At 38.7% G+C, this 26,749-nt stretch overlaps 1 protein-coding gene across 6 annotated transcripts in view; it reads right to left on the bottom strand.

Annotated features, from left to right (window-relative positions):
* Positions 1-26,749, bottom strand: part of FRMD4B (FERM domain containing 4B) — a 374,957-nt gene that overhangs the window by 88,018 nt on the left and 260,190 nt on the right. For all 6 annotated transcript variants that reach the window (XM_081072541.1, XM_081072543.1, XM_081072542.1 and 3 more), the window contains one exon: positions 21,102-21,186. In XM_081072541.1, coding sequence (XP_080928667.1) covers positions 21,102-21,186 — 85 coding nt within the window. The remainder of the gene's footprint in view (positions 1-21,101; positions 21,187-26,749) is intronic.

Here is a 26,749-nt window from a genome sequence, read left to right as displayed (position 1 = left end):
CGCAGGACGCAGACCTAGCTCAGTGCTCCGAGCTCGCTGTATCCCGGAACCACCGCAGCTGCGGGAGAGGGAAGAACTCGGACTGCTAGGGCTCCGCTTACGGCCCACAGGGCTGAGGGGGCAGCATATAACACGGCTGAACCCAACACTCCTGGCAGAGACCTCGGAGAAAAGATTGAGGGAAGAAGGCTGAAAACGGTGGTTTAAGCCCTCACTGCCGAACAGAGAAAGGAAGCCTTAGGCACTGAGACCAGCCGCCCCCTCCCAACCCTCCCAGAGCTCGCCCCACCCCCACCTGCCTGGTGCTAGAAACCAAACAGTAGCAGTGTCAGATCGAAAGGATAGGATATTTGCTGTTCTGAGAACTGTGGACCGCTGACACAGATTCTCAGCCCAACTAGTTCCGGCAAAGGGGAGGGAGCTTTGGAAGAGGGACCGGCTGTGGTGGTGGTCGCAGCCATTGCTCTGGGCCACCTCTCACGACTCACCCCGCCCCTGGCCCCACCTATCTGGGCGGATCCCTGCAGGAGTAAACAGAACTGCTGAAACATATGGACTCTGAATCTGGTGCAGAAAGAGCTTTGGAACTTGAAAAGCTCTCCGCATCCCCACAGGGACGTGGTGCCCTATGACCCAGGTGAACTGTTAACAGAAGAGAAGCCCGTTTCCCAAGGAATCCCCCCATTGTGTGAGAAGCTGGAATAGTGCAGAGAAAACAAAACACTACTGTGTGAGAGAGGAAAAAAAAAGCTGCAGTAGGACAGAAAATAAAACATTCTACCAACAAGTATTGGAAAACAAAAGAAATTCCTCTTCCTATCAACCTGTTGCAGAAGCCACTCCTGTAGATGTCTAGGAAGAGAAATGATAAATCAGTAATTGCCATGAATAACCAAGGCAACAAGACAGCTCAGAAAGAAAGTGAAAAGTCTGCAGAAAAGGAACTTAAACGTATGGAAATATGTGACTTAAATGACAGAGAATTCAAGATTGCAGTTCTGAAAAACTCAACGAGATGCAAGAAAACACAGAAAGGAAATTTACTGAACTCAGAAACGCAATCAAAGAACAACATGAGCATTTTATGAAAGAGACTGAAATTTTAAAAAAGAACCAAATGGAATTTCTGGAGATTAGGGACTCAATAGAAGAAAATAAGAATGAAATAACCGGCTTAGGTAGTAGAGTTGACCAGATGGAGCAAAGAAGCAGTGACATCGAAGATAGAAACCTGAAAATGACACAAATGGAAGAAGAAAGAGACTTGAGACTTAAAAGAAATAAAAGAACTCCACAAGAACTTGCTGACTCTATCAGAAAGAGCAATATAAAAATAACGGGCATGCCAGAAGGAGAAGAAAGAGAGAAGGGAACAGAGAATATATTCAAACAAATTGTTGATGAGAACTTACCAAACTTGTGGACAGAAGTGGATCCTCGAATCCAAGAAGCAAATAGAACACCTAATTACCTCAATCCCAACAGGCCTTCTCCAAGGCACATTATATTGAAGGTGTCTAAAATCAATGCCAAAGAAAGAATCCTCAAGGCAGCCAGGGAAAAGAAGACAGAAACCTACAAAGGAAAGCCCATTAGATTATCATCAGATTTTTCAGCAGAAACTCTACAAGCCAGGAGGGAGTGGAACCAAATATTCAAACTATTGAAAGAGAGAAATTAAGAGCCAAGAATAATATATCCAGCAAAGATAGCCTTTAGATATGAAGGAGGAATAAAGACCTTTCCAGATATACAGAAGCTGAGGGAATTTTCTGATACACGACCTGCACTACAAGAAATACTAAGAGGCTATTCGACCACCATCAACAGGGACAATTTTTGGCAACCAAAACATAAAAAGGGGGAGAGTAAAGGCCTGAACCGGAATATGGGAATGGAGAAAGTAAGCATGCTGAAGAAAATGGAATACTCTAAATATCAAACTTTCTTTTACATAAACTTAAGGTAACCACTCAAAAAAAATCCAGAACTGAAATACATACTATAATAAAAGAAGAAACAGAGGGAAACATCAGAGAATATCACCACACAGAGATAACAGACAACAACAAAAAGGGAAAGAAACAATGGAGACACAGCCTTACCAGAAAACTAAAGATGGAATGACAGGAAATCCTCATGTATCAATAATCACCCTAAATGTAAATGGACTGAACTCACCAATAAAAAGGCACACAGTAACAGATTGGATCAAAAAACTAAACCCAACCATATGCTGTCTCCAAGAGACACATCTCAGCTACAAGGACAAGTATAGACTCAAAGTGAAAGGGTGGAAATTGACACTCCAAGAAAATGGTGCCCAGAGAAAATCAGGTGTAGCCATAATGATTTCCAATGAAACAGACTTCAGGGTGAAAAAGATAACAAGAGACAAAGATGGACACTTCATAATGGTAAAGGGGAATATACAACAAGAAGACATAACAGTCATCAATATTGATGCCCCCAATCAGGGAGCACCAAAATATACCAAGCAACTACTAACAGAACTAAAGGGAGAAATTGACCAAAACACAATTATACTAGGGGACTTAAATACATCATTGACAGCTATGGATGGATCATCCAAAGAGAAAATAAATAACGAAATCGCAGCCCTAAATGGCACATTAGATGAAATGGACATAATTGACATATATAGAGCACTTCATCCTAAAACATCAGACTATACATTCTTTTTGAGTGTACATGGAACATTCTCAAGGGTAGACCATATATTGGGACATAACATCAGCCTCAGCAAATTTAAGAAGATTGAAATCATACCAACCATATTCTCTGATCAAAAGGCTTTGAAATTGGATATCAACTGCAAAAAGAAAGCAGGGAAAAACCACAAATACATGGAGATTAAACAACATACTTTTAAAGAACAACTGGGTCAAAGAAGAAATTAGAGGAGAGATCAAAAGATATATAGAAACAAATGGCAATGAAAGTACATCCTACCAAAATTTTCGGGATGCAGCGAAAGCAGTTTTAAGAGGGAAATTTATATCATTACAGGCCTATCTCAAGAAACAAGAAAAATCTCAAATAAATAACCTCATGTTATACCTTAAAGAACTAGAAAAAGAAGAATAAGTGAAACCAAAAGACAGCAGAAGAAAGAAAATAACAAAAATCAGAGCAGAATTAAATGAAATAGAGAACAAAAAGACAATAGGAAAAATTAATGTGACAAAGACCTGGTTCTTTGAAAAGATTAACAAAATTGACAAACCCTTGGCTAGACTAAGATAAAAAGAGAGAAGACACTAATTAACAAAATCAGAAATGAAAAAGGGGAAGTTATCATGGGCACCACAGAAATACAAAGGATAATACAAGAATACTATGAAGGACTATATGCCACCAAGTTCAATAACCTAGAAGAAATGAACAAGTTCTTAGAAACATATAGCCTTTGAGGCTGAACCATGAAGAACTGGAAAATCTAAACAGACCGATCACCAGTAACGAAATTGAATCAGTCATCCAAAACCTTCCCAAAAGCAAAATTCCCGACCAGATGGCTTCACTAGTGAATTCTACCAAACCTTCAAACAGGATCTAATACCAATCCCGCTCAAACTCTTCCAAAAAATTGAAGAAGAGACAACTCATTTTATGAGGCCAACATTACCCTGACACCAAAACCTGGTAAGGACAACACAAAAAAAGAAAACTACAGACCAATATCTCTGATGAATACAGATGCAAAAATCCTAAACAAAACTTTAACAAATCAAATACAACAATGCGTTAAAAAGATTATTGATCATGACCAAATAGGGTTCATTCCAGGGGCACAAGGATGGTTCAACATCCGCAAATCCATCAATGTGATACATCACATAAACACAATAAAGAACAGAAATCATATGGTTATATCAATTGATGCAGAAAAAGCATTTGACAAGATACAACATCCATTTATGATTAAAACACTTAATAAAATAAATATAGAAGGAAAATACCTTAACATAATAAAGGCCATATATGACAAGCCCTCAGCTAATCTCATAATTAATGTTGAAAAACTGAAGTCCTTTTCTCTACATTCAGGAACACGACAGGGCTGTCCCCTATCACCTCGGCTTTTCAACATAGTGTTGGAAGTCCTTGCCAGAGCCATCAGGCAATAGCAAAAAATAAAAGGCATCCAAATTGGGAAAGAAGAAGTTAAATTATCACTCTTTGCAGATGACATGATGCTATATATAGAAAACCCAATGAAATCTCAGAAAAAGAAATACAAAAACAATTCCTTTTGCAATTGCAGCAAAAAGAATAAAGTGCCTAATAGTAAACTTAACCAAGGATGTGAAGGACCTATATACTGAATACTATAACACAGTTTTGAAAGAAATTAAAGAAGACACAAAGAAATGGAAAGACATTCCATGCTCATGGATTGGAAGAATCAACATAGTTAAAATGGCCATATTACCCAAAGCAATATACAGATTTAATGCAATCCCCATCAAAATCCCAATGGTATTTTTTAAAGAATTAGAACAAAAAAATCATCAGATTTGTTTGGAACCACAAAAAACCCCGAATAGCCAAAGCAATCTTAAGAAAAAAAGAACAATACTGGAGGTATCGCACTCCCTGACTTCAGCTTGTACTACAGGGCTACAATAATCAAAACAGTATGGTATTGGCAGAAAAACAGACACATAGACCAATGGAATAGAATTGAGAACCCAGAAATAAAACCACATAAATATGGCCAGATAATTTTTGACAAAGAAGCTAAAAATATACAATGGAGGAAAGGCAGCCTCTTCAATATGGTGCTGGCAGAACTGGATAGCCACGTGCAAAAGAATGAAACTGGACTGCTATCTGTCACCATGTACCAAAATTAATTCAAAATGGATCAAAGACTTAAGCATAAGACCTGACACAATAAACTGCATAGAAGAAAACATAGGTACTAAACTTATGGACCTTGGGTTCAAAGAGCATTTTATGAATTTGACTCCAAAGGCAATGGAAGTGAAAGCTAAAATAAACGAATGGGACTATATGAAACTTAAAAGCTTCTGCACAGCAAAAGAAACCATCGACAAAATAAAGAGGCAACCAACTGAATGGGAGAAGATTTTTCCAAACAGTGCCTCCAATAAAGGGGCTAATATCCAAAATATACAAGGAACTCATGAAACTCAACAACAAAAAAACAAACAACCCAATTGAAAAATGGGCAGAGGACCTGAAGAGACATTTCTCCAAAGAGAACATACAAATGGCAAATAGACATATGAAAATATGTTCAACATCAGTAATCATCAGAGAAATGCAAATAAATACCACAATGAGATATCACCTCACCCCAGTCAGAATGGCTATCATCAACAAGACAAATAGCAACAAGTGTTGGAGAGGCTGTGGAGAAAAAGGAACCCCCATCCACTGTTGGTGGGAATGCAGACTGGTGCAGCCGTTATGGAAGGCAGTGTGGAGGTTCCTCAAAAAATTACAAATAGAATTACCATATGACCCAGCAATCCCTCTCCTGCGTATCTACCCAAAAAAATCTGAAAACATTTATACAGAAAGACACGTGTGCTCCAATGTTCATTGCAGCTTTGTTTACGGTGGCCAAGACATGGAAACAACCAAAATGTCCTTTGATAGATGAATGGATAAAGAAGTTGTGGTATATATACACAATGGAATACTATTCGGCATTAAGGAATAATGACATAGGAACATTCGTGACAACATGGATGGATCTTGAGAGTATAATTCTAAGCGAAATAAGTCAGACAGAAAAAGCAGAGAACCCTATGATTTCACTGATATGTGGTATATAAACCAAAAACAACAAAAGAACAAGACAAACAAATGAGAAACAAAAACTCATAGACACAGACAATAGTTTAGTGGTTACCAGAGGATAAGGGGGTGTGGGGAGGGAGATGAGGGTAGCGGGGATCAAATATATGGTGATGGAAGGAGAACTGACTCTGGGTGGTGAACACACAATGAGATTTATAGATGATGTAATACAGAATTGTACACCTGAAATCTATGTAATTTCACTAACAATTGTAACCCCAATAAATTGAAAAAAAAAATTAATGTGAAAAAAAAAAAGATCACACAGCCAGTATGGCTCAGAGGTAGTCCTAGCCCTGTGACCTGTCCTGTTCCAGGAATTACATTTTCTGGTCAAAATCAAAACACAGTTATGATTTTAAATGTATTTTCTTATATTGCAAATTATAGCAGGTCATGGTGGACAAAAAATAGAAACAAATTTCATTTTCACTCATGTTTAAATTGGGATTTAAAATACCAGAAGAAAACTAATCCATGATTATACTGTCAATTAATCTATGACCAAAGATGGAAAAGACAGTCTTTTCAATAAGTGGTGTTGAGAAAACTGGACTGGTACATGCAAATAAATGAAGCTGGACTATGATCTTACAAAAATAAATTAAAAATGGGTTAATGACTTAAATGTAAGATCTGAAACCATAAAATTCCTAGAAGAAAACATAGACAGTGAAGTCTTTGACATTGGTCTTAGCAATATGTTTTGTGGGGATATGTCTCCTTGAAAAAGGGCAACAAAAGCAAAAAATAAACAAATGGGACTACTTCAAACTAAAAAGCTTTTGCAAAGCGAAGCAAACCATCAACAAAGCAAAAAGGCAATCTACAGAATAGAAGAAGAAATTTGCAAACAATATACCTGACAATGAGTTAACATCCAAAAAATATAAAGAGTTCATACACTCAACGTCAAAAAACAAACAATTTAATAAAAGATGGACAGAGGACCTGAACAGACATTGCTTCGAGGAAGACATACAGATGACCAATAGACATATGAAAAGACGCTCAATATCACTAATCATGAGGGAAATACAAATCAAAACCACGATGAGGTATCACCTCACACCTGTCAGGACGTCTATTATCAAAAAGACAATACGAAATGTTGGGGAGAATGTGGAGAAAAGGGAACCCTGGGGCACTGTTGGTAGGACTGGAAATTAGTACAGTCCCTATGGAAAACAGTATGGAGTTTTCCTCAAAAAATTAAAAATAGAACTACCATATGATCCAGCAATTCCACTTCTCGGCATTTAGCTGAAGAAAACAAAAACACTAATTTGGAAAGATATATGTACTCTTACGCTCATTGCAGCATTATTTACAATAGCCAAAATATGGAAGCAACCCAGGTATCCATCAATAGGTGAACAGATAAAGAAGATGTGGTATATATACAATGGGATATTACTTAGCCAAAGAAGGAATGAAATCTTGCCATTTGCGAAAACATGGATGGACCTACAGGATATTATGCTAAGTGAAATGAGTGAGACAAAGGCAGATACCATATGATTTTACTTATATGTGGAATCTAAAAAACAAAACAAAATAAACAGACATGGATACAGAGAACAGACTGATGGTTGCCAAACAAAGGTTGGTGGGGGAATGGGAGAAAAAGATGAAGGGCATTGAGAAGTATAAACTTCTTGTTATAAAATAAATGAGTCACAGGGATGTAACATGCAGTGTGGGCAATACAGTAAGTAATACTGTAATAACTTTGTACGGTGACACACGGTTACTAGACTTCTCGTGGTGATCACTTCACAAGGTATATAGGTATGGGTCATTGTTTTTTATACTTGAAACTAATATAATATATGACAACTATACTTTAATAAAAAATTGTGGTTTCTAACATTGATCCATATTGTGTATTTTTAATGTTTATAATATTCCATAAGAGGAAATAAACCACAGTTATTTCTTTAAAAAAATACCAGAAGAAAAATCAGAAACTTTCACAGCATTTTCAGTTATAAACAGTCTGAACAGTGCTGGCAGGTACCAGGCATCCAATAAACAATGGTTGAATAAATATTCTTACATGTACTTAGCTCTAGCCAGGCTTGATTGAAGTCAACCAGTACTAGTTTTCTATAAAATTATTAGTGACCTTTAATTGACATATAAAAAGATTAGAGAAAAATCCAATGGGCTTTTGACATTTTTTTAATATTAAACGATATGAATTTTTTTTCTTTACGGAATAATTCTTACTCATTTGTTGATTAAAAACGGTAATTAGAGTTACTACAGCTTACTAAATGTTATTCAGTAATATCCAAAAAATTTTTTTTTAGCATTTTTGATGTTCAATCTCTTGGTAAATCGAGATGCATTTCATACTCAAAACTAGTCAAATTATTCATCAGATAAAGCTGTTTTTGCTTATCTCTTTTTTAGTAACACTATGTTGTTTTATTTTATTTCAATATTTTTGTTAAAATATAGCTAACATAGAATATTATATTAGTTTCAGGTGTACACCAAAGTTATTCAACATTTATATACCCAAAGAAGTGATCACCATTATCAGTCCAGCAACCATCTGATACCATACCCCACCATCACAATATTGACTATATTCCCTATGCTGTACGTTACATCCCCATGACTCATTAGTTTTATACCTGAAAATTTGAACCTCTTATTCCCCTTCAACTTTTTCTCCCTTTTAAAATTTTTAAATTACAGTTGAAATTCCATATTATTTTATATTAATTTCAGGTACACGGCATAGTGGTTAGACATTTATATAATTTAGGAAGTGATCCCCCTGACATGTCTAGTACCCACTTGGCACCATACATAGTTATTACCATATTACTGACTATATTCCCTAAGCTGTATTTTACATCCTCAAGACTACTATATAACTACCAATTTGTACTTCTTAATCCCTTCATCTTTATCACACTATCCCCAAACCCCTCCCATCTATGGTATCACCTCTACAAACTTAATACCCATCTGACACCATGCATAGTTATTACAATATTATTGACTATATTCCTTATGCTATACCCTATTTCCCAATGACTACTGTGTAACAAACAATTTGTCCTCCTAAATCCCTTCACCCTTTTTCACCCACATCCCCAATCCTCTACCTTCTGGCAACTATCACAATGTTCTCTGTATCTATGAGTTTGTTTCTGTTTTGTTTATTTTGTTCTTTAGATTCTACATGTAAGCATTGCATCTGTATTTATCGGTCTGACATTCCACTATTCACAATACCTTCCAGGTCCATTCATGCTGCTACAGATGGCAAGAACCCATTCCCTTCCCTGGCCAAGCAATATGCCATTGTATATAAGTACCATCTCCTCTTTATCCATTCTTCCATTGACGGACATCCAGGCTGCCTCTATATCCTGGTCATTGCAAACAATGCTGCAATGAACATATGAATGCACATGTCCCCTGGATGTGCGTTTTGGGTTTCTTCAGATCAATATCCTGAAGTGGATTACTGGATCCTTCCTTGTCTCTTGTTAAAATCTTTATTTCAAGTCTGTTGTTTTGGTATAACTATTGATATCCCAGCTTTTTTAGTTTTCATTTTTGTGAAATATCTCTTTACATTCCTTTACTCTCAGTCTCTGTGTGTCTTTCAATCTGAAGTGAGTCTCTTGTAGGCAGTATGTGTGGGTTTTGTTTTCTTATCTATTCAGCCCTTCTATGTCTTATAATTGGAGATTTGAATCCATTTGCATTGAAAATAATTGTTGATAGATATGTAGCTATTGCCATTTTATTATTCATAAGTTTGATATTTTTTCCTTCTTCCTCTTAAAGCAGTCCCTCTAAAATTCCTTGTAATACTGGTTTGGTTGTATTATTCTTGTCTGGAAAGCTCTTCATCTGTCCTTCAATTCTAGACAATAGCCTTGCTGGGTAGAGAAATCTTGGTTGTAGGTCCTTGCTTTTAATGACTTTGAATATTTCCTGCCACTTCCTTCTGGCCTGCAAAATTTCTGTTGAGCAATCATCTGATAGTCTTACAGGAGCTCCCTTATAAGTTACTCGTTGTCTTTCTCCTACTGGTTTTAGAATTCTCTCTTTGTCTTTCACCTTTGCCATTGCATCTTGGATTTGTATGTCTATTTCCTTCACCAGGTTAGGAATGTTTTCAGTCATTATTTCTTCAAATAGGTTTTCAATCCCTTGCTTTCTCTGTTTTCTTTCTGGTACCGCTATGATTGCAAATGTTGGTATGTTTGACGTTGTCCCAGAGGTGTCTTAAACTATCCCCATTTCTTTTCTGATACTATTTTCTTTTTTATGTTCTGATTGGGTGTTTTCTGCTACCTTGTTTTCCAAATCACTGATTCAATCCTCTGTTTCATCTAGTCTGCTGGTGATTTCCTCTAGTGCTTTCTTCATTTTAGTTATTGTATTAGTCTCTCCTGACTGGTTATTTTTTATGGTTTCTGTGTGCTTTTTTTATGCTTACTGTCTCTTTGTTGAATTTCTCACTAAGTTCTTTGACCATCCGTTTAACCAGTGTTTTAAACTCTGTATCTGGTAGATAGTTTGCCTCCATTTTGTTTAATTGTTTTTCTGTAGTTTTCTCCAGTTCTTTCATTGGGATGTATTTCTTTGTTTCCTCATTTTGGCTGCCTCTCTGTCTTTGTTTCTATGTATTAGGTAGATCTGCTATGCCTCCCAGTCACAGCCAGGTGACCTTATGTAGTAGGTGCCCTATGGGACCCTAACATGGTCTCCCTGGTCACATGCTCCAGGTACTCCAGAAGTGTCCCATGTGTAGGTTGTGTGTGTCCTCCTGTTATAATGGAGACTCGATTGCTATTGGCACATCAGTGGGTGGGACTGACCCTCAGGCTAACTGGCTTTGGGGTTTGGCCATGTTCACAGCTTACTGGCTGCTGTGGGAGGGACTTACACCACTGAGTGGGATTTGCCCCAGTGGGTTTTGGTGCCTGTTGAGACCACCCTTGGATGTGCCACTTGTGGGTGAATTGGGCAGTGTTCTGCTGTGGTCTAAAGCCAACCTCCAAGTACGCTGGTTCTGGGGCATCTTGGGAGGGGCTCTTGTGCAGAGTCAGGTCACCCACAGCCTGTGACTAGCCAGGGACTACTTGGTAAGAGCTACAGAGCAATCTGCAGTTGTTCATTGCCTGTGGTAAACCTGGAGGCATGTGGGAGAGGCCACGCTGTGAATCGAGGATGGCTGTCACTGGTACAGGGCCTGGAGTGGCTCTGCAGCTTCCTGCCACCTTCTGGCTCCCTTAAGGTTCAGCCATTAATAAAGCCTCATGTGATAAGCAAGTCGGGTGAGGCAAAGTCTCAGGGAGTCAGTAGAGTGGGAAGAGTTGTGGTCCCCAGGTTAATGTAAATTGTGGTTTGGTGCTAGTGCTGAGCCTGGAGCTACTCAGCAAAAGTTGCAGAGCACACCAAGGCCAGTTTCTGTCTACCTGGTGCTCATAGATGCTGACAGTTTTCCAAGAAAGAGTGTGATGAGGGTGGAGCTGGCTGCTCACTGAGAAAGTGCCTGCTGTGTTGGGGGAGTACAGTGGGGCAGGGTCCTAGCAGAGCTCACCAGCTCAACTCAGATTCGGATTTGGCCATTAGCATTTGGGGCAGAGGTCACTCACAGGTAATATGGCACCCACCTGCTGCCTGCATGGGAGAAGAACCCCACACAGGGAAAATGACAACTGTCCTCCAGCCCTCATCCTGAGCTCCATACCTCAGTCTGCCTCCCATATGTCTCCAATGTCCCCCGAGTCATGGTCCCTCTGCCAGAGCCCAGGGTGACTGCCTGCAAGTGAGTCTGTGTGTGGGCCCTTTAAGAGGACTTCTGGGTTTCCTGCAGCCTCTGTCCCAGAAAGATGGTTGGAATCCCCAGTTTTTCACAGTCAGATGTTGTGGGGGGGCTCCTCCTCCTGGCACCAGTACTGCAGGCTGGGGAGCCTAGTGTGGGGCTGGGGTCCCTCGAAGGGGAACCTCCACAGCTGAGATATTCCTCCTGATTTTCAACTACCACATAGAAGTTTTGGATCAGTCCGTTTCATGTCTAGAGCCCCCCTACCAGTCTCAATTTGGCTTCTTCTTTATTTTTATAGTTATAAAACTTCTGTTCAGCTAGACTTCAGATGGTTCTCCAGATTAATTATACTATAATTTAGTTGTAGTTTTAATTTGTTCACAGAAGGAAGAATGCACAGTGTTTATCTACTTCGCCATCTTGGATCTCTCCTGTATTTGCTTATCTCTTGACTTCTTGGGAAACAAGGGTTGGTCATCAACAGCATCCATTCATTTACTGAGCTAGTCAACAAAAATTCATTGAATGTCAATTTTTACCGGACTGCCTATGTGACAGTTTGTTTTAGAGTAAACAAAAGTGAAAAAATTTTATCTCTTTTTCAGAGATGAGGCAACTCAGAAATGAGGCACAATATTTCTTTCAACACATTTAAGTGTTAATGGTTTATTCACTATGCAGTGTGAGCAGTGATATTTACAAAACCACTGGGAACCATCCAGTGTTTCAAATAACATATTCATGGGGCTGAATTCTGTGAATATAAATCCATATTTACATAGCTATGCAGAGATTCAACAACTGTATCAAGCTTCATCACAAATCATATTTCTTACTAATCAAACATGTAAAAAGATATTGTGGCTTTTTCAGTATTGGCAAATAAGAGCTTTCTCTTTCTGCCTATATGTTTCTGTCCTCACTGGAAGGAAGGAACTGGCAGTTGGGGAAAGCTGTCTGGCAGGGAGGAAGAAGTGTGTGTATGGGGTGATTAGAGGTGCTAAAAACATCACTGGTGGGAAGAATGTCCTCTTCACAGTGTGGAAGGGAGCCTCATTCATTCTCAGATCTAGCAGTGAGCAGTGAATTAATAGCAGCTACCACTGCCAGTGGCTGATTTTCACCATTAAACAATCCCCCTACATGTGTTATACAGCTGAGGTTATGCTCTCATAAAATTTATTTACTCCTGTGGCCATGACTAGAAACAATTTGAAAGATGCTTTAACAAATAGCTGCCCAATTTTGTTACATCTACCACATCTTGTAATGTCTCTTGGGATTGTTTGTTAGTAGCCATCTGCATATCACTTAGATAGAAAATGTTCAACTCTAAATTCCTACAACTGAATTAAAAAATATATCCCAATAAGAGTAATAGGTCATAGTGCCTTACAACATTATGTTTTGTAAAAGTTCTACATTCTTTGGCGAGTCCCACTTAGAAAGGAGCTCCCAGGAACTGACATTCATAAGGTATAGTAGAATTTAAAAGAACTTTGCTTTTCATTACTTCCTCAAGACCAACAGAATTTAGCAAACAGAGGTACAAGATAAATATCACAAGTTAAAATTTACATCCTTTCTTTACATCATTAACAGAGCAAACAATCAATCAAGAAGAATATTTCACTGGACCATGACCAACTAGGGTGTGAAAAATATCACAAGTGGTAATTGTATTTCTCCACATAGAAGATGATGACCAACTGTGGTTTATGAAATGTTTTCCTGACTCAGTAAATGCTGCATTTGTTATATAAGTGTTTACTTATTAGTTAACCATTGGAGTTCTCTGGAAGCCCAAGTCTCACAAAAGACAGGCTACAATAAAGTCTTTGGTGCTGAGGACATTTTAATTTCTCCATAGGATGAGCCAAAAACTCTGCTTTGAATATTTCTGCTTCTGTCCAAGATGGGGTAACAGAAACTTGATTTACCTTCTCACCTGAGAAAAACTAAAAAAAACAGACAACGAATGAAACAAGAGTTTTAAAAACAATGACCATCAGGCAACAAAGGACAGTTAACCTTGAATGATGTGAACCCCATGATAGTGCCCACTTATTTCCGTGAGGTTTCCAGGCCATGAAGGGGAAACACAGATGAAGCACGGTGGGCCTTCTGAATTGAGAAGGCAGAACTGAGGGACTGGGAAGACCAAAACGGATAGACTTTTCAGAGCAGAGTGGCAGAGAAAAGAGAGCTACATGGAGAGAGAATCATGAAGATCTGCAGAGGGTTTCCTCTGAGTATTCAGCAGAGTATGAATCATAGCATGCATAGGAAGGTTAGAGAAAGAACTATCTGAAAGGATGAAAGGGAACAGTGCCTGGTTCTCACACAGAGCTGGAAATGGTGCCTGTTCTTACCAGCTGGACTGGAAAACCTCATGATTCATTAAGTAGAGTACTTAGGAAGGTCTTGCCTCAGTAATGGGGAATAGTTAGCTCTAGGCCAGACTACCAAATCATAAAAGTAAGACCTGAAAAAATCAAACTGCATCCAATTAACTAAACAATACCCTGAAACAAATGTCAAGAATATTTATAAGAACATAAAAATATTCAGCACCCCAAAAGATAAAATTAAACAATGTCCAGCATCCAATAAAACAACCAGACACATAAATAGGCAGGAAAACATGACCCAGAATGAGGAGAAAAATCAATCAGGCAAAACCAACCTGAACTGACACAGGTATTAGAATAAGCAGATAGGAATATTAAAACAATTATTGTAACTGTATCCTATATATTCAAAAATTAAGTAGTCATAGGCAAGATGTAAAAAAGATCCAAATCAAACTTCTAAAGATAAAAACACCAACATACAGGATAGGATAAATGGCAGATTAGACTGCAAAAGATGAATGAAGCTAAAGACATAGGAATAGGAACTATCCAAAATAAAACACAGAAAAAAGTAACTAAATAAAAATAAAAGAGGTGCATCCCAGTTTCGGGTACTCCCTCTTGGAAGAGAGCTGCACTTTCACTTTAATAAAAATCTTTGCTCCTCTACCTCTCCTTCCGAGTCCGCATTCTCATTCTTCAGGTATGTGAGACCGTGGTCTCTGGGCACCAGACACCAGAATCCTATATCGTTTGAGGGCTTGCTCAGGATTGAAGGAGAGCTTTCCTTCCTTCCATCTCATGCCAAGAACTGAAATGTTGGTCCGGGACCTATCTCTGTCAGACCTCCTCAGTTCCCTCAAGCGCAGACCAGCCAGGAGCTTGCAGATTACCTCCTGGCTGGCTATGACGGTTCAAGCAACTACAACAACTGGACCATGAGACAAAGACCACCCAGCTCCAGATGGTCCTGAATATGGAACCTCACCTGGATTCGCTCATCCACCGGGGACCCTTAGATAGACCTCTGGACCAGCCCTAGCTGTGGGCCCCTTCTACGTCCCTCCTCTGTATGAAGCAGCCAGAGTGGTCATCGCCCTTATGCCCTAGTGGTAGTTAGGGTTACGTCTTCAGAGGGGAAATTGAGACAGGTTAGTTAGCATGCTGTTAGGTAAACAAGGAGGTCCCTGGAAGAACAAACAAAGACAGCCATATCTTGGAACTCCAGGTTCTGAAATGACTCATTTGCTCCAGGGCAACAATGTAATTGCTCTGGGGGTAAATGGGTTATCTCGTAAATCCCTTTAGGCTAGGCAACAGAGCAAATCTGATAGACAAAATCCATCAGAAGAAGCCAACTCCCTTCCCCAAGCATGCAAGGGAAAGTATAAAAGTAAGAGCCTTTTGCCTCAGCCAATGGGCATCCCAGTTTCGGGTACCCCCTCTAGTAAGAGAGCTGTACTTTTGCTTTAATAAAAATCTTTGCTTCTTTAAAAATAGAATAATATAGCATCGCTGAGCTATAGAAGAACTTCAGATGGTCTAGTAAATGTGTAATTGGAATTTGCAAAGGAGGTGTTGGTGGAGCTGGCAAAAAAAAAATAATGAAGAACAAAATAGCTGAGATATTTCCAAATTTGATGAAAACTATAAACACACAAGTCAATAAACACCAATCATAAGAAACATGAAGAAAGCTATATCTTGGCACCTCATAATCAAGTTGCTCAAAGCAGTGATAAATAGAAAAATTTAAAAGCAACCAGAGATAATTAAATGTTTGCCCCAAAACAATAATAATACCATGTACATGTGCAACATTTCTAAAAGTAAAACGTGTGACACCAATAGCATAAAGTCAGAGAGGGGAGAAATAGAAATATATTACTGTAAGGTTCTTGTACTACATGTGAAACGGTATAATATTGCTTGAAGGTATACTTGATAACTTTAAGATGTCTACTATAAACCCTAAAGCAACCATGGAAGTAACAAAACAAAGAGTTATAGCTAATAATCCAACAAAGGAGGTAAAATGGAATCATAAAATACTCAGTGATTCCAAAGAAGGCAGAAAAAAGGAACAACGCACAGATGGGACAAACAGAAAACAAATAGCAAGATGACAGACTTAAATGTAAACATATCAATAATCACATTAAATGTAAATAGTAAATAACCAGTTAAAAGACAGAGATTCCCAAAATTGATTTAAAAAAATCAAGAAGCAACTATATGTTGTCTACAAGAAATGCACTTTAAATATACACACACAAATAGTTTAAAAGGATGAAAAGAGATATTACATGCTAACCCTTATCAAAAGAAACTTGGGGGGATGATCGGTTAGATCAATTGGTTAGAGTGCGGTCTCTTAACAACAAGGTTGCTGGTTCATTCCCCACATGGGCCACTGTGAGCTGCACCCTCCACAACTAGATTGAAACAACTATTTAACTTGAAGCTGATGGGTCCTGGAAAAACACACTTAAATAAATAAAAAAGTTTAAAAAAACAAAAGAAAATTTTGGAGTGGTTATATTAATGTCAAACAAAGCTGATTTCAGAATAAAGAATACTAGCAGGATAAAGAGGATTATTTTATAATAATAATCAAAAGGACACAGCAATCCTAAATGTTTATGTCCTAATAACAGCTTCAAAATATATGAAACAACAACAGATAGAACTGCAAAGAGCAATAGAAAAATCCACAATAATAGCTAGCAATTTCAATAACCTTTGTTGATATCAGTGGACAATTAGCAAGACATAGTAGACTTGAACACCATTATCAAACAAATTGACCTAATTAACATTAGAGAACATTCCACCCAATGACAGGAGAAAACACATTCTTTCCAAGTGCACTTAGACCATTTGCCAGGATGTAGAATATTCTGGACCATAAAACAAGTCTCAATAAGGTCAAAAGGATTTAATTAACATAAAGCATATTCACTAACCATAACAGGATTAAATTAGAAATAAATAACATAAATATCTCTAGAAATCCCCAAATACCTGAAAACCAAACTTCAGTCTTCTAAATAACAATGCCAATGAAGATATATCAAAAAGAATTTGAAAATATTTTGAAGCACATGAAAACGAAAACACAACATAGAATTTGTGGGATACCATAACATCATTACTTAGGGGGAAATGTTACGGTAGTAAATGCTTATATTAGAAAAGAAACATTTTAAGAAACTAAATAAGAAGAGTAAATTAAACCCAAAGGAAGGAGAAGACAGGAAATAATAAAGATAAAAGATAAAGATAATAAAGATCATAACAGAAATCAATGAAATAGAAAACAGAAAAACAACAGAGAAAATCATTGAAACCAAAAGCTAGTTCTTGAGAAGTTCAATAATGATGAACTTCTAGCCAGACTGATTGGAAAAAAAGAGTAAAGACACCGATTATTAATATCAGGACTGAGAGAGATAACATCACTACAGACCACACGTGTTAGAAGGATAATAGGAAATAGGAACAAAGATGCCTATAAATTTGACAACTAATAAAAAGGCATTGAGATTGGGAAGAAGTAAAACTATCTTTATTAGCAGATGATACAATCATTTATGAGGATAATCTGATAGCATCTGCAAAACACTACCAGAAGTAACAAGCGAGATTACAGTGTTTCCCCGAAAATAAGACCTAGAGGGACAATCACCTCAAAAGAGACTTTTGGAGCAAAAATTTATATAAGACCCAGTATATTATATTATATTATATCATATCATATCATATCATATCATATCATATCATATCATATCATATCATATCATATCATATCATATCATATTATATTATATCATATTATAGACCCGGTCTTATATTATAGTAAAATAAGACCCGGTCTTATATTAATTTTTGCTCCAAAAGATGCATTAATGCTGATTGTCCAGCTAGGTCTTATTTTGGGGGAACCATGGTAGCAAGTTTGCAGGATTCAAGACCAATGTACAAAAATCAAGTGTTCTTCTATATACTAGTAATGAACATTCAGAAATAGAAATAAAAAGGTATAATCTACAATCGTATCAAATAATATGAAACACTTAGGGACAAATCTTACAAAAGACCCAAACACTGAAAACTATAAGTCATTGCTGAGAGAAATTAAAGATGATCTAAACAGATGGAGACCTATACCTGTGCATGAGTCTGATGACTTAGTACTCTTAAGCTGTCAATTCTTCCCACATTGGTCTACAGATTCAGCACAATCCTAATAAAAGTCTCAGCAGATTTATTTTTTGTTAGAAATTGACAAGCTGATTCTAAAATTCATATGAAAATGAAAAAATCTTGGAATAAATAAAACAATTTTGAAAAAGAGCAAAGTTGGAGTTTGTTTTGATTTCAAGATGCATCATAAAGCTGCAGTAACGAAAACAGTATGTTATCAGCATAAAGGTTGACTAATAGATCAGTGGAACAGAATAGAGTACAGAAACAAACCCATGTATAAAATATAAGGACAACTGATTTTTGAAAAGGTGCAAAGGCAGTGCAATGGAGAAATGATAGTCTTTTCAACAAATGGTGCTGGAATAATTAGATACACACACACACAGATGAACTTAAAGACATATTTTGTGCCATATATAAAAATTAACTCAAAATGGATCATAGATCTAAATGTAAAACCTAAAACTCTAAAAACTTCTAGAAGAAAACACAGGAGAAAATCTTTGTGACCTAGGGTTGGGCAAGGTTTACTGAGATACACTATCAAAAGCACAATCCATAAAAGAACACATTGATAAAATGGACTTAATTAAAATAAAAGCCCTCTAGTCTTTTAAAGATGTTAAGAGAATGAAAAACAAGCCACAGAATGGAAGAAAATATTTGCAATCCATATAACCCATAAAGTACTTGTACCCAGAATATATACATTCTGAAAACTCAATACAAGAAAAAAAACAAACAAAAAAAAAAAACCAAAAAACAATGTAAGATTCAAATATAAAGAAGATATATTGATGGTAAATAAGCACATAAGAAATGCTCAACATCATATGATATCAGGGAAATGTAAATCAAATCCACAATGAGATACCACTACACAATTATTAGAATGGCTAAAATGAAAAAGACTAACCACGCCGAGTATAGAAAAAGATATGAAAGAGCTAGAACTCTCATACACTGCTGGTGGAAATTTAAAATGGCGCAGGCACTTTGGAAAACAGTTTGGTACCTTAAAAAGTTAAATATATATCTACTATATGATCTAGCCATTCCACTGCTCGAGAGAAAAGAAAACATATACATATATATATATATATATGCACATATGTATATATATATACATATATATTTTTACAAAGATTTGTACATGAATATTCATAGTAGTTTTGTAATAGTCCCCAAACTACCGTGTTTTCCCGAAAATAAGACCTAGCCAGATAATCAGCTCTAATGCGTCTTTTGGAGCAAAACTTAATGTAAGACCCAGTATTATATTATATTATATTATATTATATTATATTATATTATATTATATTAATTATGTTATATTATATTATTATATTATAACTGGTCTTATAGTAAAATAAGACTGGGTCTTATATTAATTTTTGCTCTAAAAGACACATTAAAGCTAAATGTCCGGCTAGGTCTTATTTTCAGGGAAACACAGAAGTACAATCAGAATATCCATTGATAGATGAACAGATCATTTGACAATATATAAATGTATCAAATCATTACATTATACCCCTTAAACTTACACAATGTTATATGTTAATTATATATCAGTAAAGCTGGAAAAAATGGTAAAGAAAATACAGGTGAACAAACAATTTAAGGTATAGCCACACAATGTAATACTACTCAGAAACGAAAATGGATGGACTACTGATACATACAACATGGATGAATCTCAAAATAATTATGCTCACTGAAAGAAGACACAAAGCCTATCTACCGTATGACTGCATTTGTATAAAACTCTAGAAAATGTAAACTAATCTATTGTGAGAAAAAGCAGATCTGTAGTGGCTGGGTATATTTACTATCTTGATTGTAGTAATTGTTTTACGAGTATTACATATGTCAAAACTTCAAAGGTTGTATACTTCAATATGTAAAGTCAATTATATCTCAATAAAGTTGGTAAAACAAACAAACAAAACTCTGCTCTTGGTGGGTCTTATATAAATTAAAGCTGTGTGTGTGCAGTGGGCCCCCCTTAACATTTTGGGAGCCTACAGGAAGAGTACAAATGTAGGTGCCTTAACCCTCAGCCTGTCCCCTTGTTTCTCCAGGCCAGGCACCATCCAGCTGTTCCCTGGCCAGCCTCAGGTTTAGGGTGCTTGCTATGCTTGGGCAGAAGGGGCTGGAAACAGGCCGGGGAGCTGAGATCCTGAGTCCTGAGACCGCAACCTAGATGGGAGAGCTTGCTCCAGATGAGGTGGCCTACTCCAGCTGAGGGTGTGGTTTGAGGAGGGCAGAGTGGAGGCCTTTGAAGCAATGCTGGTTTGCAAGGAGATAAGACAAGAACTGGGAGTGTTTAAAGTTTTTATAGCAATTAGACATGGCTGCTACAGCCAAGCACGGGACCATTTTTCCAGTTTACTGAGTTTTACGAAAACAACCTGTCCTCGATGGATTGGACACAGATAAAAAACAATTTAAAAGAAAAGGTCCTTCCCTTCAGGTAACTGAAACATTGCTCTAAAGCACGTGGCTGTGAGCAGAGGCTCCTAAACAATCCTGGTTCTGAAGTGTGATAAATGTGGGGCGTGCTCTGTTAAGCAGGATTTCTGGTCAGACCTTCTGAGGTTGCAAAAGCAGTCTGACTGATCGGCCTTTATGCTGTTTGGGTGGAGTACTTAGCTGTCTTTAAGGCAGTGACGAATGCGTGAGTGTGACTCCCCACTCAGAATCTGAGAAGAGCTGCCATTTCGGGGGGTACGTGGAGAGGGGTGGATATCATGGAAAAGATTATGGCCTTTTTTTTTTTCTCATTTGAACATGGAAACACAGGCAGCACTGTTTCTCTCTGTACCTCCAGTCCTCTGCAGTCATTCCCTGAATGGAATGAGGCGTCTTACCTTGTGCACACACGACTTAGCATTCAGGAAAAACAGCTCCACGGTGGTTTTATCCTTTAAAAACGATATGCTCTCAATGTAAAACCTGAAAAACAGTTAACAGAAGTTTGTTTCTTCAGGTTTCTTTCCTTCTCTCAACATGATTTAGTTTCCCCAAAAGCAGAGGAAGAATTTTGAGAAACGGGGATGTTTGTGCTTTTTTGACCCCTTTTCAAAGAAATCTGCAACACGTATGTATGTATATGAATGTTCACATATATGTAGATAAAATCTGTTAGGTTTTTTTGTGTGTTGGAAGGTAAGTTAAAGTGAAATCCAAAATGGCATCCAACTGCCAACCCAGCTTTAGCTGTGTTGCCCATTCTTTGACACACATCTGGGTCTGGGAGCTCCTAATACCCCAGACAGCTTCCAAACAAAGCCGAGGTGAGCTCTGAGGGCTGAAAGCAGAAGTCGGATGAGTAAGCATACTACAACTGAACCTTGAGGTCTGCTGGCAGCCCAGTGTTTTTCATCTACCAGGAGAATTTCAGTAACACTCTCCTCCTCCCCTCTCATCATTCCAGGCTCTGGGCTTTTTCCCTTGGCTGGAAGCCAAACTCTCAGTAGTACTTAATCTTGGTCTTTTCTCATGCAAATCAAAGCATTCAGGGCCCCACTCTCCCCACCCCCTTTCCTAGACTTTTGCTTCTTCAGTCTGTGAGGCCACTGGTCGTAGGTCCCTCCCTTAAGGAGAACTCTGACACCCCTGCTGGGGAGGGGAGAGGAGTCCTTCACCATTTCTGCGTTCATAATCCCTAAACAATGAAGCTGACCAGTGCTCTGTGGTGGGGAGAAGGGCCAGAGGATGCCCAGAAGTTTTGCTGAAGTGTTGGAGCCCCGCTTGATGAATAATGCATGAAGACACGTAATGCCTCCACAGCTTCCAGTGTGGGTCCTGGAAGAGAACTGACTCTCTTACTGGTGAGAGTGAAAAGAAAGCATGACTAAAGTGGCACCGTGAGCTTGCCCTCAGCACTGCAAGGTCATGATGGGCCTTGGCATGTGCTTCCCCCCAACGCTCTTCAACAATGACAAAACATTTAATAAATAAATACAATTGAAAAGGGCCAGGAAAGATTTTATCACTGAGATGGTAAAATCATTTGAAAAATTCCACCTCAAATGTTGACTCATCAAGGGAAGTTCCAGAAAGAGAATAAATCCTTTACATTTTTACTTATAAGGGTTGATCTCACTTACGAGATTAATGAAGATTGATGAGTGTTAGGTTTGTGAGAAGAGAAAGTTAAGGATTGAGGCAGAGAGGGAAAGGAGGGGTTCGCGGTAAATAGGCTTTGGAATCAGAAAGACATAGAATATAGAATACCACCTCCATTTGTGGCCTTGGGCAAGTCAGTTAGCTTCTTTGTGTCGTTTCTAAAATGATTGCACTTAACTTCACAGGGTTTGGGGAAGGATTAAATTAATATATGTGAAACACTCCATAAATTGTCAGTAAGAATCCATTTTCTGGAATTTAATTCCATGTGGCTTGGCACAGTGACTTCAGGTTTGAGTCTATGATCCTTATTCTCCAGAGGGGGATGATGATGCTTACCTAGGAGGGTAATTTAAATGAGATACACAGGGCGTGCTCAGTACAGTGCCTGTCACGTGACAGGAAGTCAAATTCTAACTACTGTGGCTCAGCAAAACTTGCATTATGCTAAAAAGGCTTAAAGGACATGATGGGATTTGAACTATGTGAAGGCTAGGAAAAAACAGGACTCTGAAGGATAAAAAGAAACCCGGGTGGGGGAAATACTGTAGTTAAAAGAATCTCTCTTGGGTAATGTGCTTAAGCATTTGTAGTGTGGCTATCACCCACACAGAATTCGTTTTGGTGATAATCTGGGAATTCTCCTATCAGTTTAGTTTCTCCTACCCGGGCTACTGCTGGACAGACCAAGGATAGTCACCTGACTCAAAGGCAGTCAGGTAAGCTGTCAAGCAGCCTATGACGTAGGCTGGAAATAAGAAAGTTCAGCCGACAGAGGCTCCTTATGTGGAATAAGGAATTGACAGACCAATCATGAATGATGTCTTAGAAAGACAGGTCAAGAGGGAAACAGTGGGGGCAGAGAGAGGCACTAAGCAGTAGCCATGAGGCAGGGAAACAAAAACAGGAGTCAGCATCAGGAGCTGATGGACAGAAGCAGAGAGGAGTGTCTCTGCGATGGCAGACACACACAGGAGACCAGGAGGCTGGCTGCTGCTGTAGGGTTGGGATGACGTGGGCCACTAAGTTCCTTGCATCCTGGAGGACCTTGAAGTTCAATTAGGTGGTGGTGGTGGTTTCCTGCTTTCTTTGTTTTTGCATGTACTTTTATCCCTTTCAACTGAAAACACGAGCAAATTTCTAGTAGGCAGCCTGAAAGGGCAGCGGCAGTAGTATGTCAGCTAATGTTTCCTGCGATCTGACCTCTGTGTAGGGCCATGTGCTAAGTGCTGTCCCTGTGCTGTTTCATTTAATTCTCCCAATAACCCTGGGTGGGAAAAAACTATCGTTACCCCATTTCACAGATGCAGAAACCTAGTTTGAGAGATTCACCTACACGGCGGGGCTAGGTCTTGATTTGGGTCTCTTTGACTCTGCAGACAATGCTCTTCAGCAGAACCTCCTCCTGGCTATCTCTGCTCATTCACTGAGCCAGCGTTAGTGTGGTAAGCTAGGCAGCTCGATCACATTAAAAAATAGACAGAGAAATAAGACGAGTGTAATATTCCCCATGTGAACATACACAAGTACCTTTGTTCTCCATATCTTCAAAAAGGAGAACCAGACCAGTGGACAAAAAAGTAAAGAATAAGGTGACAAGATTTGGAATTTACCTGGGAAATATCTTTTTTAAAGTTGAAGGAGTAGTCTCAGGCTTGGAAAGTTTTCCCCAAGGACGTAATCTCCCTCCCCTATAAAAGTTCCATGCCAGACTGGTAGACCTCAGGGTCTGTTTACTCCACCAAGATTTGGTGATTCTCTTTTCTTCTCACTTTTAAGTACTTCAATATCTATCTCTAGCAGAGAAGGATTGTATTAAAAGCATAACCTCAATGAATTTTCACACTAATAAAGTTCATAATAATTCCTCAGTATTTAAAATCCAGCCCTCATTCAAATTTTCCTTTGTCTCTAAAAATTTTTTTTAAGTTTTGTTTATGTGTCAACAAATAAAGCTACAGTGGTCTACAGCACGAGTCACATATGCCAAAAGCCTTAGGGGCCACTGGCTGGATGCAAAAATGCTTGCGGACTGAGTGTGGTCCTTTTACTCAACTAGAGCTCCCTCCCCAAGGTGTGGGCATGTGACTCAAGCCAGCCAGTCAGCTTCTTTCACTCTGGAATAGAAACATAATGAGAATGACCCAAAGACCAAAGATAGCTGGAGCCCAGTGTTCTGCCAGCAATACCCTGATGAAACTGTCCATTGGTTTCTGCTCTCTACATCCCTGCAGAAGCTGGGAATCACCAAATCTTGGTGGAGTAAACAGACTCTGAGGTCTACCAGTCTGGCCTGGAACTTCTATAGGGGAGGGAGAGTAGGTCCTCGGGGAAAACTTTCCCATCCTGAGACTACACCTTCAACTTTAAAAAAGGTATTTCCCAGGTAAATTCCAAACCTTGTCACCTTATTCTATCTTTTTGAGGCCTTGTTGGCTCAGTTTTCCTTCAGTTCTGTTAGTCAGCCACAGTTGCTTCCTATTGCTGGCCATGAAAGATTCCACATCAATAGAGGGCTTCTATGTGCTAGGGACAAGACAAAGGACTATGTGCATCATTTCCTCTAATCTTCAGTACAACCAGATACTGTAGGTAGCAAGTTATAAACCCATTTTACAGTTGAAATATAGAGCATCTTTCCAAAGACATACAGGTGGGAGGGAGGTGGGGGAGCCATGATTCAAACGAGGGCCTGTCAGGATTCCAAGTTCATGTTCCTAAATGATATGATATAATGCTCTCCTACAGTAACAATGACAATGAAATACAACATGTACACAATACAATGGAGCCCAAAGAGCTCAGCTTATGAATCAAGAGGGAGACGGCTGCCAAATTGAAATCCATAGGTCTCAGTGTCTGTCACAGGACACTGTGTCCCCTCAGACAATTGAGCTGAGTCTTAAAGAATGCATGAGTTCACCAGGTAACAAAGGTAGGAAGGGCATTCCAGGGAAAGGACATATCAGCCAGACCAGTCATCTTGCTAGTCTTCAAGAAGCTAGGGAGCTGGGTGGCTGAGCACCAAATCAGCCTGTGGCCTGTCCAATTCTGAACAGATACCTTTGTACTAGAAACTGGGTTCACCTTGTTTCTGAAGCGCAGGCCCCTGATTCTACCCTGGTTCCAATAAACAGGTCCCTATCTTGTTTCCCACTATTTTCTGGCGACTTGCCCTGTTGCCTTCTAGTTTTCTGCCTAGGCATCCAATTACCTGCTCTCTGAATCCATGATCCCATCTCTCACTCAAGGGAACCATTGTAATGACTTCATATTTATGGAGTGTATGAAAAGTACAGCAGGTCCTCCGGGAGAATGGCTCCCCACGCACACCTATCAACATGTTCCATGAACTGAAAACAAAACCTAGGGCTTCTTTATGAAATGAAATGGACTATCCCAGACTCATAAAATAAAGACCTTTTGTTTCAGCCCTTTTGTGGCAAAAGAATACTGTTTCCTTTCTGCATGCTTACTGTGAATGATTCACTAAGATTTTGTGACGATGAAGCCATGGTTAAATTTTCAGCCTCAAAATGAACCCAGCCTTTTTAACTAGGCATATGTTTTAAAGACAAATCTCATACAACATACCAAATATAATTTCTTGAGAAAAGAATTTGCTTGCGGAGGTTTTGTCTCTACTTTTCGTGCTCCTCCCATTAGCAGTTTTTCCCTTTCTTGATGGGACAGGTGTTGCCCTAACTGCTCATCAGTGATAACAGAACATCACACCTCGATGGCATGACAGCGATGGCTGGGAAGGGAGGCAGGCCTGTTAGCCAGATGACAACACATGCATGTCAAGAAGCAGAACGCTGTGGTGGTGGTTTGGGATGCACTGTCCGTTGGCAGTCTCTTACATATAGGTGGTCAATATTTTCATCATGCTCAAAGTCAACACCATGGATTTGGGGAGAGACTTCAACACTGATGGATCCTGGGGCCTCGGGTCAACGGCTGGGCTTCTCAGTGCCTCACTCTCCTCACTTGTTCCACACATCAGAAAAATGAGAGATGTTTTAAATGTGTTCAACATCGTGGGTGGCAGGCATGTGTTTCAGCAGTCAGTGATGGTGATTACCACTATATTATTAGCCCTCTACAGATGGGACTGTAACACAAGGCGTTAAATAACAGGAACTTCTTTAAAACTTGAACTGTACAGACAAGAATGGAAATTCCAGGTGTCTTTTGTAAGCTCTTTCTTTCAAGGAAGCAAAATGCTACAAAAGTGCCCATTTTGACACAGAATGGGAAAATACTGTGAAATGAATGCTCTTCTGACCAGTTATGACTTTTCCTTGCCAATTTTTGAGCACATTCTCTTTGTTCTCGGGGCCTTTGCTAAGCCTGAGTGATATCTTCCAAGAAAGTGAATTGGCAG

This window comes from Rhinolophus hipposideros (genome assembly GCF_964194185.1).
Source record: "Rhinolophus hipposideros genome assembly, chromosome: 14".
Classification (NCBI taxonomy): domain Eukaryota; kingdom Metazoa; phylum Chordata; class Mammalia; order Chiroptera; family Rhinolophidae; genus Rhinolophus; species Rhinolophus hipposideros.
This window is presented reverse-complemented; position numbering and strand designations above follow the sequence as displayed.